The 18,180-nt window shown below is 46.1% G+C and overlaps 1 protein-coding gene across 2 annotated transcripts in view; it reads right to left on the reverse strand.

The window, feature by feature from the left end:
- Positions 1-3,746: 3,746 nt before the first annotated feature.
- Positions 3,747-18,180, reverse strand: part of LOC139229892 (zinc finger protein 391-like) — a 78,943-nt gene continuing 64,509 nt past the window's right edge. For both annotated transcript variants that reach the window (XM_070861526.1, XM_070861527.1), the window contains one exon: positions 3,747-6,435. In XM_070861526.1, coding sequence (XP_070717627.1) covers positions 5,241-5,771 — 531 coding nt within the window. In that variant the 5' untranslated portion in view covers positions 5,772-6,435 and the 3' untranslated portion in view covers positions 3,747-5,240. The remainder of the gene's footprint in view (positions 6,436-18,180) is intronic.

Here is an 18,180-nt window from a genome sequence, read left to right on the forward strand (position 1 = left end):
TCCCTGGTTGGTTCCACAACTTATTGTTCTAAGAAACCATTCTGAATACACTCTATGAACTCTTCCTCAAGGCTACCTTTTCCAATTTGATTTGACCAAATATGACGATTAAAATCACCCATGATCATTGCCGTAACTTTCTTACAAGACTCCATTATTTCTTGATTTACACTCTGTCCTACAGTGTAGTTACTGTTAGGGGGCCTATAGACTATTCCCACCAGTGACTTCTTTCCCTTATTATTTCTTATCTCCACACAAACGGATTCTACATCTTGATCTTCTGAGCCAATATCATTTCTCACTATTGCACTAATCTCATTCTTGATTAACAGAGCTACCACACCTCCTTTTCCTTTCTGCCTATCTTTCCTAAATGTCAAATACCCCTGAATATTCAGTTCTCAGCCTTGGTCCCCTTGCAACCAGGTCTCTGTAATGGCTATCAGCTCGTATCCATTTATTTCAATTTATGGCGTCATCTACCTTGTTACGAATTCTGTGTGCATTCAGCTAAAGAGCTTTTACTTTTGACTTTTATTTTCATTTTCCCTACTCTTAACTCACAGAGGAGTTGGGTGCGGGGGTTTGGAGAGGAGGGGTGAAAGAGGAGTTGGGTGTGGAGGGTTTGGAGAGTAGGGGTGAAAGAGGAGTTGGGATGATGGGGAATGGAGAGTAGGGGTGAAAGAGGAGTTGGGGGGGTTTGGAGAGTAGGGGTGAAAGAGGAATTGTGTGCAGAGGTTGGAGAGTAGGGGTGAAAGAGGAGTTGGGTGATGGGGGTTGGAGAGTAGGGGTGAAAGAGAAGTTGGGTGATGGGGGTTGGAGAGTAGGGGTGAAAGAGGAGTTGGGTGATGGGGGTTGGAGAGTAGGGGTGAAAGAGGAATTGTGTGCGGGGGTTGGAGAGTAGGGGTGAAAGAGGAGTTGGGTGATGGGGGTTGGAGAGTAGGGGTGAAAGAGGAGTTGGGTGATGGGGGTTGGAGAGTAGGGGTGAAAGAGAAGTTGGGTGATGGGGGTTGGAGAGTAGGGGTGAAAGAGGAGTTGGGTGATGGGGGTTGGAGAGTAGGGGTGAAACAGGAGTTGGGATGATGGGGGTTGGAGAGTAGGGGTGAAAGAGGAGATGGGTGATGGGGGTTGGAGAGTAGGGGTGAAAGAGGAGTTTGGGTGATGGGGGTTGGAGAGTAGGGGTGAAAGAGAAGTTGGGGGGGCTGGAGAGTAGGGGTGAAAGAGGAGTTGGGTGATGGGGGTTGGAGAGTCGGGGTGAAAGAGGAGTTGGGTGAAAGAGGAGTTGAGTGATGGGGGTTGGAGAGTAGGGGTGAAAGAGGAGTTGGGTGTGGGGGGGTTTGGAGAGTAGGGGTGAAAGTGGAGTTGGGGTGATGGGGGGTGGAGAGTAGTGGTGAAAGAGGAGTTGGGGTGATGGGGGTGGAGAGTAGGGGTGAAAGAGGAGTTGGGGAGGGGGGTTGGAGAGTAGGGGCGAAAGAGGAGTTGGGGGGGGTTGGAGAGTAGGGGCGAAAGAGGAGTTGGGGGGGGTTGGAGAGTAGGGGTGAAAGAGGAGTTGGGGGGGTTGGCGAGTAGGGGTGAAAGAGGAATTTGGGGGGTTGGAGAGTCGGGGTGAAAGAGGAGTTGGGGTGGGGTTTGGAGAGTAGGGGTGAAAGAGGAGTTGGGGTGATGGGGGTTGGAGAGTAGGGGTGAAAGAGGAGTTGGGGGGGTTTGGAGAGTAGGGGTGAAAGAGGAGTTGGGGTGATGGGGGGTTGGAAAGTAGTCTGCCACCATCACTGCTCTCCTCAAAAAAACAACCTTCGACCCTTCGGTCCTTTCAAACTATCGCCCCATCTCCAACCTGTTTTCTCTCAAGTCCTTGATTGTGTTGTCGCCTCCCAAATCAGTGCCCATCTTTCCTGCTATTTCATGTTTGAATCCCTCCAATTCGGTTTCCGTGCCTGCCACAGTACCAGAATGGCTCACATCAAAGTCACAAATGATACCCTTTGTGACTGTCACAAAGGCAAACTTATCCTTCCTCCTCCTTCTTGATTTGTCTGCAGCCTTTGACACGGTTGACCACTTTATCCTTCTCCAACGCCTCTCCACTGTCATCCAGCTGGGTGAGACTACACTCGCTTGGTTCCATTCTTATCTATCAAATCCAAAGAATGAGCTGCAATGGCTTCTCTTCCTGCCCCCACAGAGTTACCTCTGATGTCCCCCAAGGTTCTATCCTTGGGTCTGCCCTATTTCTCATGTACATGTTGCCTCTTGGTGACATCATCCGAAAACACAGCGTCAGTTTCCACATGTTTGCTGATGACACACAGCTCTACCTCACCACCACTTCTCTCGACCCCTCCACTGTTTCCAAATTGGGCAAATATCATCGTTCCTACATCAGTGGGTGAAAATCTAGGAATCCCCTCCTGAACAGCTCTGTGAGAGTATCTTCATCACATGGACTGCAGCGGTTCAAGGCGGCGGCTCACCACTACCTTCTCAATGGGAAACTGGGAATTGGTGTTAAATGCTGGCCCCGACAGTGATACCAACATCCCAAGAATGAATGAAACAAAATCTGTATATCGAAAATAAGATTAAAAGCCGCTACAGAAATACTTGTTCCTAAAACAATACTCTTACATTGTGCGGGCCATATCTGTTTATCAACTTATCCAGAATCCATCTCTCAACAGTCCCACATGGGAAACTGTTGGGTCCCACTGGGCTCAGAAGTACTGGGGGTTAAACCCAGCAGCTTCTCATGCATAGAATACAAGAGCAGGGAAGTTATGCTTGAACTGTATAAAACACTCGTTCGGCCACAACTAGAGTACTGCCTGCAGTTCTAGTGACCACATTACAGGAAAGATGTGATTGCACTAGAGAGGGTACAGAGGAGATTTATGAGGATGTTACCTGGACTGGATAATTTTAGTATGAGGAAAGATTGGATAGGCTGGGGCTGTTTACTTTGGAACAGAGGAGGTTGAGGAGAGACCTTATTGAGGTGTATAAAGTTATGAGGGGCGTAGATAGAATGGATAGGAAGGACCTATTTCCCTTAGCAGAGGGTCAATAACTAGGGGATAGTGTCTCCATATTTACTCTATATCAAAACCGTTCATTATTTTTTAACATCTTTCATATCTCCTCTTAACCTTCACTGCTCGAAGGAGAACACCAGTGACACCAGCCTCTCTACATAACTGAACTCGCTCATCCCTGGTACCATTCTGGTAAATCTCTGCTGCATCTCCTTCCTAAAGTGTGGTGCCCAGCACTGAACACAATATTCCAGCTGGGGCTTAAACAGTGCTTTATAGAGGTTTAGCGGAACTAAATGCCAATTGCTGATATTCCAATGGTGGGGTTTAGGAGGGTAAGGTTTATCCAGTCCATTGGATGTGAGCCCAAGCATGGGCATTTGGAGCAGAGAGCCAGGGACATGCTGTGTAACCGGGCACAAATACTCCTGGACTGCCCACATATCACTTGTTTCCTACTTAGCATGAATTAAATATTAATTGTAACAATTTTAAATAGTTTTGTTTATATATTGAATCATGTTTCTCTAATTGCATTTCCCATCTCAGTTTCAAAGCCTCATTTATTTTCTTCCTCTGAGCCCCTGAACCTCTTCTGGCAGCGTAATGTTGGCGAGTGGTAACTGATTGCCCTGTGAACCAACAGGAAGTGAGGCCGAAGGGAACAGCGTGTTCTGTAACCAATCACAGTACTGGAGGGATGGAACCCAAGTCGTCTGTCAGGTGAGTCAGTGTGAACCCGTTAAACAAGTTACCTTTTAAAAACTAACTCAAAATTTTGTTGGTCAACCAAACAGTTTAATATTTGTTAGTATTTTGTTTCCCTGGAGATCCTATTATGAGTTTCAGACACTTCAATGCCAAGTGGACTAGGTGTTTACAGATCATTCAATTCCCTCTTTCCATGTCACTGTTATTTAGAGGTACAGAGATTGTTTCCCACTCACTACACATCTGTTTGAGGGAAAACAGTGACTGGGGCCGAACACCAACATCACGCAGCAACTTCAGAAGTGAAATGGAGAAAAATCAGAGCATGTGATGAATCTGGATTTCAAACAGTGAGGATATGATGAGGATAGAGTGCATTGGATGGGGAATTTACAGCTTAGGGGCAAGAGATGAAAGAATGGTTCAGAGAAACTAGAGCTGTGTTCAGAATTACTATCCTGCACTTAGTGATGACTTTTGTAAATTATGATGACAGATTGCAGAGACTAGGCTTGTATTCCAGTGAATGTAGACGATTAAGGCGTGATCTAATTGAGGTGTTTAAGATGATTAAAAGAGTTAGGTTAGGTAAAGACATTATTTCCTATGGTGGGGGAGTCCAAAACAATAGGTCATAATCTTAAAATTAGAGCTAGGCTATTCATGGTGATGACAGGAAGCACTTCGTTACACAAGCTGGAACATCACCTTCATCATAGGCAGTCCCTCAGAATCAAGGAGGATTTGCTTCCACTCCCAAAGTGAGTTCGATGGCTGAACAGTCCGATACGAGAGCCACAGACCCTGTTACAGGTGGGACAGACATTCGTCAGGGGAAGGAGTCGGTAGGGCTGGTTTGCTGCGTGCTCCTTCCGCTGCCTGCGCCTGGCATCTTCATGCTCCTTGCGTCGAGACACAAAGAGCTCAATGCCCTCCCGGATGGACTTTCTCCACCTCGGGCGTTCTGCGGCCAGGGTCTCCCAGGTGTCAGTGGTGATGCCGCACTTTACCAGGGAGGCTTTGAGGGTGTCCTTATAACGTTTCCGCTGTCCTCCTTTGGCTCATTTACCATGAAGGAGCTCCGCATAAAGCATTTGCTTAGGGAGTCTCGTATCTGTCATGCGTACTATGTGGCCTGCCCAGCGAAGCTGATCGAGTGTGGTCAGTGCTTCAATACTGGGGATGGTAGTCTGGTCGAGGATACATATCCATGAGAGTAACCGAAGGTATAAGAACTGAAATAATCTAGAGTTAGAAAGGAGAAAAGACCCAAAAATGGGAGAGTCTGTAATAGGACATCAGGTAGTTTCCTCTTATCTTGGAGACATCACATACTCGACACACTGTGCTTGAAAGAAAGTGGAGTTATTCAACATATCAAAATATTAATAACCACTATAACTGGGCTGGAGTTTATCAGCAGTGACAAACCCCAACTGTCAGAATGAACAGGGTTCAGTCCTGGATGTGATTAACAGCAGAATCTAACCCCTGCAGTCAGATGTGAATTTGATGGTGTCTCAGAAGGCTGGATGAACAGGTGAATTTCTTCCCACACACACAGCAGGCAAATGGCCTCTCCCCAGTGTGAGTGCGTTGGTGTATCAGCAGGTCGGATGAACGAGTGAATCCCTTCCCGCACTCTGAGCAGCTGAATGGCCCCTCCCCAGTGTGAACTCGCTGGTGTGTCAGCAGGTCACCTGACTGAGTGAATCCCTTCCCACACTCTGAGCAGGTGAACGGCCTCTCCCGCGTGTGAACTCGTTGGTGTCTCAGCAGGTTAGATGACAGAGTGAAACCTTTCCCGCACTCTGAGCAGGTGAACGGCATTTCTCCACTGTGAGTGCGTCGGTGTGTCAACAGATCCATTGCGCTTTTGAAGCTCTTCTGACAGTCAGAACATTTAAAAGATCTCTTATCAGTATGAACAAGTTGGTGTGAAGTGAGGTTGGTTAACTGGGTGAATCCCTTCCCACACTCTGAGCAGATGAACGGCCTCTCCCCAGTGTGAACTCGCTGGTGTGTCATCAGGTGGGATGACTGAGTGAATCCCTTCCCACAGTCGGAGCAGGTGAACGGCCTCTCCCCAGTGTGAACTCGCTGGTGTGCCAGCAGGCCGGATGAACAAGTGAATCCCTTCCCACACACTGAGCAGGTGAACGGTCTCTCCCCAGTGTGAACGCGCTGGTGTGCCAGCAGGCTGGAAGAGTGAGCGAATCCCTTCCTACACACTGAGCAGGCAAACGCCCTCTCCCCAGTATGAGTGCGTCGATGATTTCCCAGCTCAGATGGGTAATTGAATCCCTTCCCACAGTCCCCACATTTCCATGGTTTCTCCGTGGTGCAGGTGTCCTTGTGTCTCTCCAGGTTGGTCGATCAGTTGAAGCCTGGTCCACACACAGAACACATGTACGGTTTCTTCCCACTGTGAATGATGCGATGTTTTTTCAGGCTGTGTAACTGGTTAAAATTCTTTCCACAGTCAGTGCACTGGAACACTCAATTGGGTATGTGTGTGTCTCGGTGCTTTTCTAGTTACGCTGATGTTTGAAATCTGATCCGACAGACAGAAGAGAAACATTTCTCCTTCCACATTCAAAGGCCGATGATATTCATGTCCCGTTAAATCGAGTCTTTGTCAGATCTTGATGCGGTTTGGTTTCCCGTCTGTAAATCCTTAATTTCTAGTATCCTGTAAAAGGAGTTTACCAAAATCATCACTGAGGACAGATCAGACAATTCTAATTTTCATAGAATCAGACATTTACAGCACAGAAAGATGCCATTCGGCCCATTGCGTCCGTGCCAGCCGACAAAGAGCTATGCAGCCTAAACCCACTTTCCAGTTCTTGGTCTGTAGCCTTATAGGTTATGGCACTTCAGGTGCATATCCACGCACTTCCTAAATGCTAAGAGTGTGTCTGCCTCCACCACCCTTTGAGGTAGTGAGTTCCAGGTCCCCCACCACCCTCTGGGTGAAAACATTTCTCCCAATACCCCTCTAAACCTCCTACCAATTACTTTAACTCTATGCCCCCTAAATATTGACCCCTCTGCAAAGGGGAATATGTCCCTCCGAACCACTCTATCTGAGCCCCTCATAATTTCATGCTCCTCTGTTCCAAAGCAAACTCCAGCCAAGCCAATCTTTCCTCATAGCTAAAATTCTCCAGTCCAGGCAACAACCTTGTAAATCTCTTCTGTACCTTCTTTCCTGTAATATGGTGATGCGAACTGCATGCAGTACTCTAGCTGTGGCCTAATTAGTGATTGATACAGTACAAGCATAACCTCCCTGCTCTTGTATTCTATGCTTCGGCTAATAAAGGCTAGTATTCCATATGCCTTCCTAAGCACCTTATCTACCAGTCCTGCTACCTTCAGGGACTTATGGACATGCACTCTAGTTCTGACTGCACCTCTACACTTCTCAGTGTCCTACCATTTAATGTGTATTCCCTTACCAGGTTAGCCCTCCCCAAATGCATTACCTCACACTTCTGTGAATTGAATTCCATTTGCCACTGTTCTGTCCACTTGACCAGTCCATTGATATCTTCCTGCAGTCTACAGCTTTCTTCTTCATTATCAACCACACAGCTAATTGTTGCATCATTTGCAAACTTCTTAATCATAGCCCCTACATTCAAGTCTAAATCATTCATATGTATCACAAAAAGCAAGGGACCCAGTACTGAGCCCTGTGGAACCCCACTGGAAACAGCCTTCCAGTCACAAAAACACCTGTCGACCATTCCCCTTTGCTTCCTGCCTCAGTCAATTTTGGATCCAACTTGCCACTTTGCCTTGGTTCCATTGGGATTTTACTTTGTCTATCATGTGGGACCTTATCAAAAGCATTGGTAAAATCTATATATACTACATCAAACACACCACCCTCATCGACCCTCCTTGTTATCTCCTCAAAAAATTCAATCAAGTTAGTCAGATACGACCTTCCATTAACAAATCCATGCTGACTGTCCTTGATTAATCCGTGACTTTCTAAAAGAAGATTTATCCTGTCCCTCAGAACTTTTTCCCAATAATTGAAAGTTCAATTTGCTGAACTGAATTTTATTTTGTCATGGGACTTCTGTACCCTCTTTCCTGTTATGTGGTGACCCGAAATACATACAGTACTCTAGCTGTGACCTAACTAGTGTTTTATACAGTAGAGCTCACGGGTTTGGGGGTAATATATTAGCATGGATAGAGGATTGGCTATCTAACAGAAAACAGAAATTGCCAAATTGTAACTGGTGGGGTGCCACAGGGATCAGTGCTGGGGCCTCAACTATTTACAATCTATATTAATGACTTGAATGAAGGGACTGAGTGTAATGTAGCCAAATTTGCTGATGTGACAAAGATGGGTGGGAAAGCAAGTTGTGTGGAGGACACAACAAATCTGTAAAGGGATATAGATAGGCTAAGTGAGTCGGTAAAACTTTTGCATATAACGTGGGAAAGTGTGAAGTTATCCACTTTGGTTGGAAAAATAAAAATAAAACTAATATTTAAATGGGGAGAGATTACAAAATGCTGCAGTACAAAGGGACCTGGCGGGCCTTGTACATGAAACACAAGTTATTATGCAGGTGCACAATTAATTAAGGCGGCAAATGGAATGTTGGCCTTTATTGTAAGGGGGATGGAGTATAAAAGCAGGAAGTCCTGCTACAACTGTACAGGGTATTAATGAGACCACACCTGGAGTAAGGCATATTGTTCTGGTCTCCTTATTTAAGGAGGGATATACTTGCATCCAAGGCAGTTCAGAGAAGGATCACTAGGTTGATTCCAGAGATGAAGGGATTGTCTGATGAAGAAAGATTGGGCTTATACTCATTGGAGTTTAGAAGAATGAGAGGTGATCTTATTGAAACATAAAAGAATCTGAGGGGGCTCGACAGGGTAGATGCAGAGAGAATGTTTCCCCTCATGGGGGAATCTAGAGCTAGGGGGCAAAGATTCACAATAAGACGTCGCCCATTTAAAACGGAGATGAGGAATGTGTTTTCTCAGCGGGTCATGAATCTTTGGAATTCTCTACCCCAGAGAGCAATGAAGGCTGGGTCATTGAATGTATTTAAGGTGTAGACAGATTTTTGGATGATGCGCGTCATGGGTTATGGGAAGCGGGCAGCGAAGTGGAGCTGAGGCCAAGAGTAGATCAGCCATGATCTTTTTGAATGGCCGAGCAAGCTCGAGAGGCCAAATGGCCGACTCCTGCTCCTATTTCTTATGTTCTTATGTAAACAGAAAATGCTGGCAATACTCAGGCAGCATCTGTGGAGAGAGATACAGAGTTAATGTTTCAGGTCATCAAATTTAATCAGAAATGGAAAAATTTAGAGGTGTAACACGTTTTAAGCCAGTGCAGAGACAGGGAAAGAGGGGAGGGGAGGAGAGAACAAAAGGGAAGGTATGTGATAGGGTGGAAGGCAGGAGAGATTGAATGGCAAAAAGGTGGATGGTGCAAGGCAAAAGGAGATGGTAATGGGACAAGTCAAGAAACAAAAGATGGGCTAAGAGAAGGTGTAAATGGGAATAGCAGAATCATTACCAACAGTTCTTGTACTAAAAATGGAAGCGGTGGTTTTAGTCTCAGATTGTTGAACTTAATGTTGAGTCCAGAAGGCTGTAAAGTGCCTAATGTAAAGAGGAAATACTGTTCCTCCAGCTTACATAAGGACATAAGAAATAGGTGCAGGAGTAGGCCATACGGCTCCCCGAGCTTGCTCCGCCATTTAATACAATCATGGCTGATCCAATCATAGACTCAGGTCCACTTCCCTGTCCACTCCCCATAACCCCTTATTCCCTTATCGGTTAAGAAACTGTCTATCTCTGTCTTAAATCTGCTCAATGACCCAGCTTCCACAGCTCTCTGAGGCAGCGAATTCCACAGATTCACAACCCTGAGAGAAGAAATTCCTCCTCATTTCAGTTTTAAATGGGCGGCCCCTTATTCTAAGTTTATGCCCCCTAGTTCTAGTCTCCCCTATCAGTGGAAACATACTCTATGCATCCACCTTGTCAAGGCCCCTCATAATCTTATACATTTCGATAAGATCACCTCGTATTCTTCTGAATTCCAATGAGTAGAGGCTCAGCCTACTCAACCTATCTTCATAAGTCAACCCCCTCATCTCCAGAATCAACCTAGTGAACCTTCTCTGAACTGCCTCCAAAGCAAGTATATCCTTTCTTAAATATGGAAACCAAAACTGTATGCAGTATTCCAGGTGTGGCCTCACCAATACCCTGTATAACTGTAGCAAAACGTCCTTGCTTTTATACTCCATCCTCTTTGCAATAAAGGCCAATAATCTATTGCCCTTCCTGATCACTTACTGTACCTGCATACTAACCTTTTGTGTTTCATGCACAAGTATCCCCAGATCCCGCTGTACTGCAGCACTTTGCAATTTTTCTCCATTTAAAGAATAACTTGCTCTTTGATTTTTTTTCTGCCAAAGTGCATGACCTTACACTTTCCAACATTATACTCCATCTGCCAAATTTTTGCCCACTCACTTAGCCTGTATGTCCTTTTGCAGATTTTGTGTCCTCCTCAAACATTGCTTTTTCTCCCATCTTTGTATCGTCAGCAAACTTGGCTACGTTATACTCGGTCCCTTCTTTCAAGTCATTAATATAGATTGTCAATAGTTGGGGTCCCAGCACTGATCCCTGCGGCACCCCACTAGTCACTGATTGCAAACCCGAGAATGAAGCATTTATCCCGACTCTCTGTTTTCTGTTAGTTTGCCAATTCTCTATCCATGCTAATATATTACTCCCAACCCCGTGAAATTGTATCTTATGCAGTAAACTTTTATGTGGCGCCTTTTCAAATGCATTTTGGAAGTCCAAATGCACCACATCCATAAAAATTACAGCAAATTTTTCAAACATGACTTCCATGCTAACTCTGCCTGACTGAATTATGTTTTTCCAAATGTCCTGCGACTGCTTCTTTAATAATGGACTCCAGCATTTTCCCAACCACAGATGTTACTCGTGCTTTTTTCCAATAGTTTTCTGCTTTTTGTCTGCCTTCTTTTTTAAATAGGGGCATTACATTTGCAGTTTTCCAATCTGCAGGGACATCCCCAGAATTCAGGGAATTTTGGTAAATTACAACCAATGCATCCACTATCCCTGCCGTTACTTCTCTTAAGACCCTAGGATGCAAGCCATCAGTTCCAGGGGATTTATCTGCCTTCAGTCACATTATCTTACTGAGTACCACCTTCTTAGTGATAGTAAGTGTGTTAAGTTCCTCCCCCCTTGATTATGCACTGTTGGGATATTGTTAGTGTCCTCTCCCGTAAGACTGACAGAAAATATTTGTTCAGAATTTCTGCCATCTCCATCTTCTCCATTACTAATTCCCCGGTCTCATCCTCTAAGGGACCAACATTTACTTTAGCCACTCTTTTCCTTTTTATGGGCTCAATTTTGGCCATGACTTGCTCCAATTTTTTTCGAGTAAGTCGGTTTTTCTGATGCAAGTTAAAAAACGCCAGATTCCCCAATAAATTTGCTCTAGAATACTCAGTTAGGTACGATTTTTTTTAGTTGAGTTTTTTTTTCCCAAAAGGGGGCCTTCCCAGACACACGCCAGTTTTGGCCATTTATGTCACTTTGGCCAGTTAAAATTTACTCCAAATCGACTTAGGTCAGCGTTTGTGGCCAGCTCTGAAAACAAATTGCAGGCAGTTAAGAAATCGGCACAGGTTAGTACATTTAAAGCAGCAAGACTTACAGAGCACTAAACAAAGCACAAAAATAAGCATTCATTAATAAAACTGAGAGGACCTGCACCAAGACTTACAAAGCATTAAACAAAGCCCAAAAAGTAATAAGCAATTAATTAACAAAAAAATAGAAGGAATAAGAGAAGACCTGCACCTAAAGCACCAAGACTTACAAAGCACTAAACACAGCACAAAAAGTAATGAGATCCACAGCAGGCACGCTCCGGCCGGTGTGTGACACCATTCAGCCAGGGACAGGTGCTGTGAACATCGGGTCGTCCCTTCGGCCAGGGATAGGGGCTGCGAACATCACATCATCCCTTCGGCCAGGGATAGGGGCTGCGAACATCACATCGTCCCTTCGGCCAGGGATAGGGGATGCGAACATCACATCGTCCCTTTGGCCAGGGATAGGGGCTGTGAGCATCGGGTCATCCCTTCGGCCAGGGATAGGGCTGTGAACATCGTGTCATCCCTTCGGCCAGGGAGAGGGGCTGTGAACATCTGGTCGTCCCTTCGGCCAGGGACAGGGGCTGCAAACATCAGGTCATCCCTTTGGCCAAGGATAGGGGCTGCGAGCATCCGGTCCTGCTCACAGCATTGAGGACGTGCTGGGAGGGAGAGGAGCATGCGCGCAGACTCCACTGCGCATGCGGACAGCTGCTGGTACTGTTTTCGGCGCAGGGCTGTAGCTTGGCCCCCCACTGCACTATATACACCGCGCCCGGACCCAGGACACTCGGCAGAGTGGCCAGGATGGGGCACATTTTTTCGGTGCCGTTTCCAGCGCACAAAGTCGACGCATCTCAGGTGAGTGCACCGAAAATAGGGGTTGGGGAAAATTGAGCCCTATATACATATAGAAACTCTTGCTATCTGTTTTTATAGTTCATGCTAGTTCACTTTCATAGTCTATCTTCCCTTTCTTAATCATTTTTATAGTCATTCTTTGCTGGCTCTTAAAAGCTTCCCAATCTTCTGTCCTCCCAGTAGTTTTGGCCACTTTGTATGCCCTTGTTTTTAATTGGAGACTGTCCTTTATTTTAGTTAGCCACGGATGGCTATCTTTTCTCTTACACCCTTTCTTCCTCACTGGAATATATTTTTCTTGAGATTTGTGAAATATCTCCTTAAATGTACGCCACTGTTCATCAACCGTCCTACACTTTAATCTATTTTCCCAGTCCACTTTACCCAACTCTGCCCTCATACCTTCATAGTCGCCTTTACTTAAGCTTAGTACAGTGGTTTGAGATCTAACTTTCTCACCCTCCATCTGAATTTGAAATTAAGCCACGATATGATCACTCATTCCGAGGGGATCCTTTACTAGGAGAGTGTTTATTAATCCTGTCACATTACACAGGACCAGATCTAAGATAGCCTGCCCCCGTTGAGCTCGATTAGAACAATGTAGGAGGCCAAAGACGGAGAGGTCAGAGTGGGAATGGTTCAGAGAATTAAAATGACAAGCGACTGGAAACTCAGTCATGCTTGCGACTGATCGGAGGTGTTCCACAAAGTGGTCATCCACTCTGCCTTTGGTCTCCCCAATGTAGAGGAGAGAGTTTTGTGAGCAAGGAAACCTCCTCCTGATTACCACCTACCGCCCTCCCTCAGCTGATGAATCAATAATCCCCCATTTTCACGAGTGTCCTCGACTCCATTCAACGTCATGCCAGCCGTAACCATCTCAGCACAACCCCAGCGCGACTCAAGTTGGAAAAGGCCATCCAACAACTGAAGAACAACAAGGCATCGGGAGCAGGTGGAATCCCCGCCGAAGCGCTAAAACATGGCGGAAAAGCACTACTGGTGCAGATTCATGACCTCATCTCTCTTATCTGGAAGGAGGAGATGATGCCAGGAGATCACGGAGACGCTGTAGTTGTGACCATCTTCAAGAAAGGTGACAAGTCAGACTGTGGTAACTACAGTGAAATCTCTCTGCTGTCGACCATCGGGAAAGTCATTGCAAGAATCCTCCTCAATCGCCTTCTCCCTGTGGCTGAAGAGCTCCTTCCAGAGTCACAATGTGGATTCTGCCCACTCAGGGGCACAACGGATATGATCTTCACTGCGCAGTAGATACAAGAGAAATGGAGGGAACAGCACCAACCCTTGTACATGGCCGCCTTTGACCTCACAAAAGCCTTTGGCACAGTCAACCATGAGGATTATGGGGCGTCCGCCTCAAATTCGCATGCCCGCAAAAGTTTGTCACCATCCTCCGACTGCTCCTTGATGTCATGCATGTCGTGAACCTGACCAACCGATCCATCACAGACCCATTCCACATTCAGACCGGGGTCAAGCACGGCTGTGTCGTACCAACGCTCATCTCGATCTTCTTTGCTGCAATGCTCCATTTCACCCTCAGCAAGCTCCCCGCTGGAGTGGAGCTAAATTACAGGACAAATGGGAATTTGTTCAACCTCCGCTGCTTCCAGGCCAGATCCAAGGTCATCCCATCCTCCATCATCGAATTACTGTACGCAGACGATGCATGCGGAGGATGGGAGGCCGAACTCCAAGCCATCGTCTACACCTTCACCAGGGCATGGGCCTCACACTCAACAACCATACCAACCTGCCCCTCCCACACAGCACTGCCCCCCAGTTATCAAAATCCACAATGAGGCCTTGGACAATGTGAACCATTTTCCATACTCGGAAGCCTACCGTCAAGAAGGGCAGACATCAATGAAGATGTACATCACCACCTTCAGTGTTGCCAGTGCAGCCTTCGGTCGCCTTAGGTAGAGAGTGTTTGAAGATCAGGACCTCAAAGCCGGCACCAAGCTTATGGTCTACATAGCAGTGGTGATACCCGACCACCTATATGGCTCAGAGACATGGACTATGTACAGCAGGCACCTCAAAACACTGGAGAAGTACCACCAACATTGCCTCCGCAAGATCCTGCAAATCCATTGGCAGGATAGGCGCACCAATGTCACTGTTCTTGCTCAGGCCAACATCCCCAGCATTGAAGCATTGACCACGCTCGATCAGTTCCGCTGGATGGGCCACATCGTCTGCATGCCTGTCATGAGACTCCCAAAACAAGCGCTCTACTCGGAGCTCCGACATGGCAAACGAGCCCCAGGTGGGCAGAGAAAATGCTTCAATGACACCGTCAAAGCCTCCTTGAAAAAGTCCAACATCGCCACAAACACCTGGGAATCCCTGGCCCAAGATTGCCCAAATGGAGGCAAAGCATCCGGGAAGGCGCTGAACATCTCGAGTCTCTTCACCGAGAGCAAGCTGAAGTTAAGTGTTGACAGCGGAAGGAATGCGTTGCAACCCAGGCACCCCAACCTCCCGTTCCTCCAACCACCGTCTGCCCCACCTGCGACATAGACTGTAGGTCCCACATTGGAGTCTTCAGTCACCTGAGAACTCATTTTTAGTGTGGAAGCAAGTCATCCTGGACTCCGAGGGACTGCCTATGATGATGATAATGATGGTGATGAAGATGTTGTTGAACACCACTTGGAAGAAGTAGTGAGAGTAGCAAGGGCATAGAATTTACTCTGGATGGGGGACTTCAATATCCATCACCAAGAGTGTCTCGGTAGCACCACGACTGACCAAGCTGGCCGAATCCTGATGGACAGCTGCCAGACTGGGCTTGCAGCAGGTGTTCAGAGAACCAACATAAGGGAAAAACCTACTTGATTAGTCCTTACTAATCTACCTGTCACAGATACATCTGACCATGGCAGCATTGCTAGCAGTGATCATTATACAGTCATTGTGGAAACAAAGTCCTGTCTTCACACTAAAGACACCCTCCATCGTGGCACTACCACTGTACTAAATGCGATTCAGAACAGATCAGCCATGAGGAACTGGGCCGTCTGCAGCAGCAGAATTGTCTTCCACCACTTCATGGCTCGGCATATCCCTCACTCTAGCATACCAATAAGCCAGGAACCAAGACTAGTTCAATGAGAAGTACAGAAGAGCATGTCGTGACCAGCATCAGGTGTACCTAAAAATGATTGGAAGCTGCAACACAGGACTACATGCATGCTCAGCAGCAAAAGCACCATGCCATGAACAGAGCTAAGCGATCCCACAATCAACGGATCACATCAACAGTCTGCATGGAAAAGAGGGCTGAATTACAGAGGTGAGGTGAGAGTGACTGCCCTCAACATCAAGGCTGCATTTGACCCAATGTGGCATCAAGTAGCCTGAGTAAAATTCAAGGCAATGGGAATCAGCGGGAAAACTCTCCACTGGCTGGAGTGATACATAGCACAAAGGAAGAGGGTTGTGGTTGCTGGAGGTCAATCATCCCAGCCCCAGGACATCAGTGCACGAGTTCCTCAGGGCAACCACCTTCAGCTACCTCATCATTGCAATATAAACAGAGACAGGGTCTAGTGCTATATAAACAGTGACAGGGTCCAGTGTAATATAAACAGAGACAGGGTCCAGTGTAATATAAACAGGGACAGGGTCCAGTGTAATATAAACAGAGACAGGGTCCAGTGTAATATAAACAGAGACAGGGTGTAGTGTAATATAAACAGAGACAAGGTGCAGTGCAATATAAACAGAGACAGGGTGTAGTGTAATATAAACAGAGACAGGGTCCAGTGTAATATAAACAGAGACAGGGTCCAGTGTAATATAAACAGAGACAGGGTCCAGTGTAATATAAACATAGACAGGGTCCAGTGTAATATAAACAGAGACAGGGTCTAGTGCTATATATATATATATATATAAAAACAGAGACAGGGTCTAGTGCTAAATAAAGAGAGCCAGGGACTACTGTAATATAAACAGAGACAGGCCTTAGTGTAATATAAACAGGGACAGGGTCTAGTGCAATATAAATAGGGACAGGGTCTAGTGGTATATAAATAGAGACTCGTGTCATACAAACAGAGACAGGGTCTAGTGGTATATAAACAGAGACAGGATCCAGTGTACTATAAACAGAGACAGGGTCCAGTGCTATGTAAAGAGAGACAGTGTAATATAAACAGAGAAATGGTGTACCTAAAAATAATGTACCGACCTGAGAAGCTGGCGGACCAGTTAAAGAAATACTTTGGTTCTGTTTTCACGAAGGAACACGCAAATAACCTTCCGGAAATACTAGGAGACCGAGGGTCGCGTGAGAAGGGGGAACTGAAAGATATCCTTAAAAAGCGGGAAACTGTATGAGGGAAATTGATGGGATTGAAGGCCGATAAATCCCTCAGCCTGATAGTCTGCATCCCAGAGTACTTAAGGAAGTGGCCACAGAAATAGTGGATGCATTGGTGATCATTTTCCAACAGTCTATCAACTCTGGATCAGTTCCAATGGACTGGAGGGTAGCTAATGTAACACCACTGTTCAAAAAAGGAGAGAGAAAATGGGTAATTATAGACGGGTTAGCCAGACATCAGTAGTGGGGAAAATATTGGAATCAATTATTAAAGATGAAATAGCAGCATATTTGGAAAGCAGTGGCAGGATCGGTCCAAGTCAGCATGGATTTATGAAAGGGAAATCATGCTTGACAAACCTTCTGGAATTTTTTGAGGATATAACTAGTAGAGTGGACAAGGGAGAACCAGTGGATGTGGTGTATTTAGACTTTCAAAAGGCTTTTGACAAGGTCCCACACAAGAGATTGGTGTGCAAAATCGAAGCACATGGTATTGGGGGTAATGTACTGACATGGATAAAAAACTGGTTGGCAGACAGGAAGCAGAGGGTCGGGATAAACTGGTCCTTTTCAGAATGGCAGGCAGTGACTAGTGGAGTGCTGCAGCACTTAGTGCTGGGCCTCCAGCTCTTTAAAATATACATTAATGATTTAGATGAAGGAATTGAGTGTAATATCTCCAAGTTTGCAGATGACACTAAACTGGGTGGCAGTGTGAGCTGTGAGAAGAATGCTAAAAGACTGCTGTGTGACTTGGACAGGTTAGGTGAGTGGGCAAATGCATGGCAGATGCAGTATAATGTGGATAAATGTGAGGTTATCCACTTTGGGGGCAAAAACACGAAGGCAGAATATTATCTGATAGGCAGATTAGGAAAGGGGGAGGTGCGAGACCTAGGTGTCATGGTTCATCAGTCAATGAAAGTTGGCATGCAGGTACAGCAGGCGATGAAGGCGGCAAATGGCATGTTGGCCTTCAAAGCTAGGGGATTTGAGTATAGGAGCAGGGAGGTCTTACTGCAGTTGTACAGGGCCTTAGTGAGGCCTCACCCGGAATATTGTGTTCAGTTTTGGTCTCCTAATCTGAGGAAGGACGTTCTTGCTATTGAGGGAGTGCAGCGAAGGTTCACCAGACTGATTCCCGGGATGGCGGGACTGTCATATGAGGAGAGACTGGATCAATTGGGCCTTTATTCACTGGAGTTTAGAAGGATGAGAGGGGATCTCATAGAAACTTATAAGATTCTGACGGGACTGGACAGGTTAGATGCAGGTAGAATGTTCAAAATGTTGGTCCCTTAGAAGATGAGAAAGGGGATTTAATAATTGGAAATGTGAAAATGGCTGAGACCTTAAACAATTATTTTGCTTTGGTCTTCACAGCGGAAGAAACAAAAACCATGCCAAAAATTCCTGGTCACAGGAATGTGGGAAGGGAGGACCTTGAGACAATCACTATCATTAGGGGGATAGTGCTGGACAGGCTAATGGG

This window comes from Pristiophorus japonicus, chromosome 19 (assembly GCF_044704955.1).
Source record: "Pristiophorus japonicus isolate sPriJap1 chromosome 19, sPriJap1.hap1, whole genome shotgun sequence".
In the NCBI taxonomy this organism is placed as follows: domain Eukaryota; kingdom Metazoa; phylum Chordata; class Chondrichthyes; family Pristiophoridae; genus Pristiophorus; species Pristiophorus japonicus.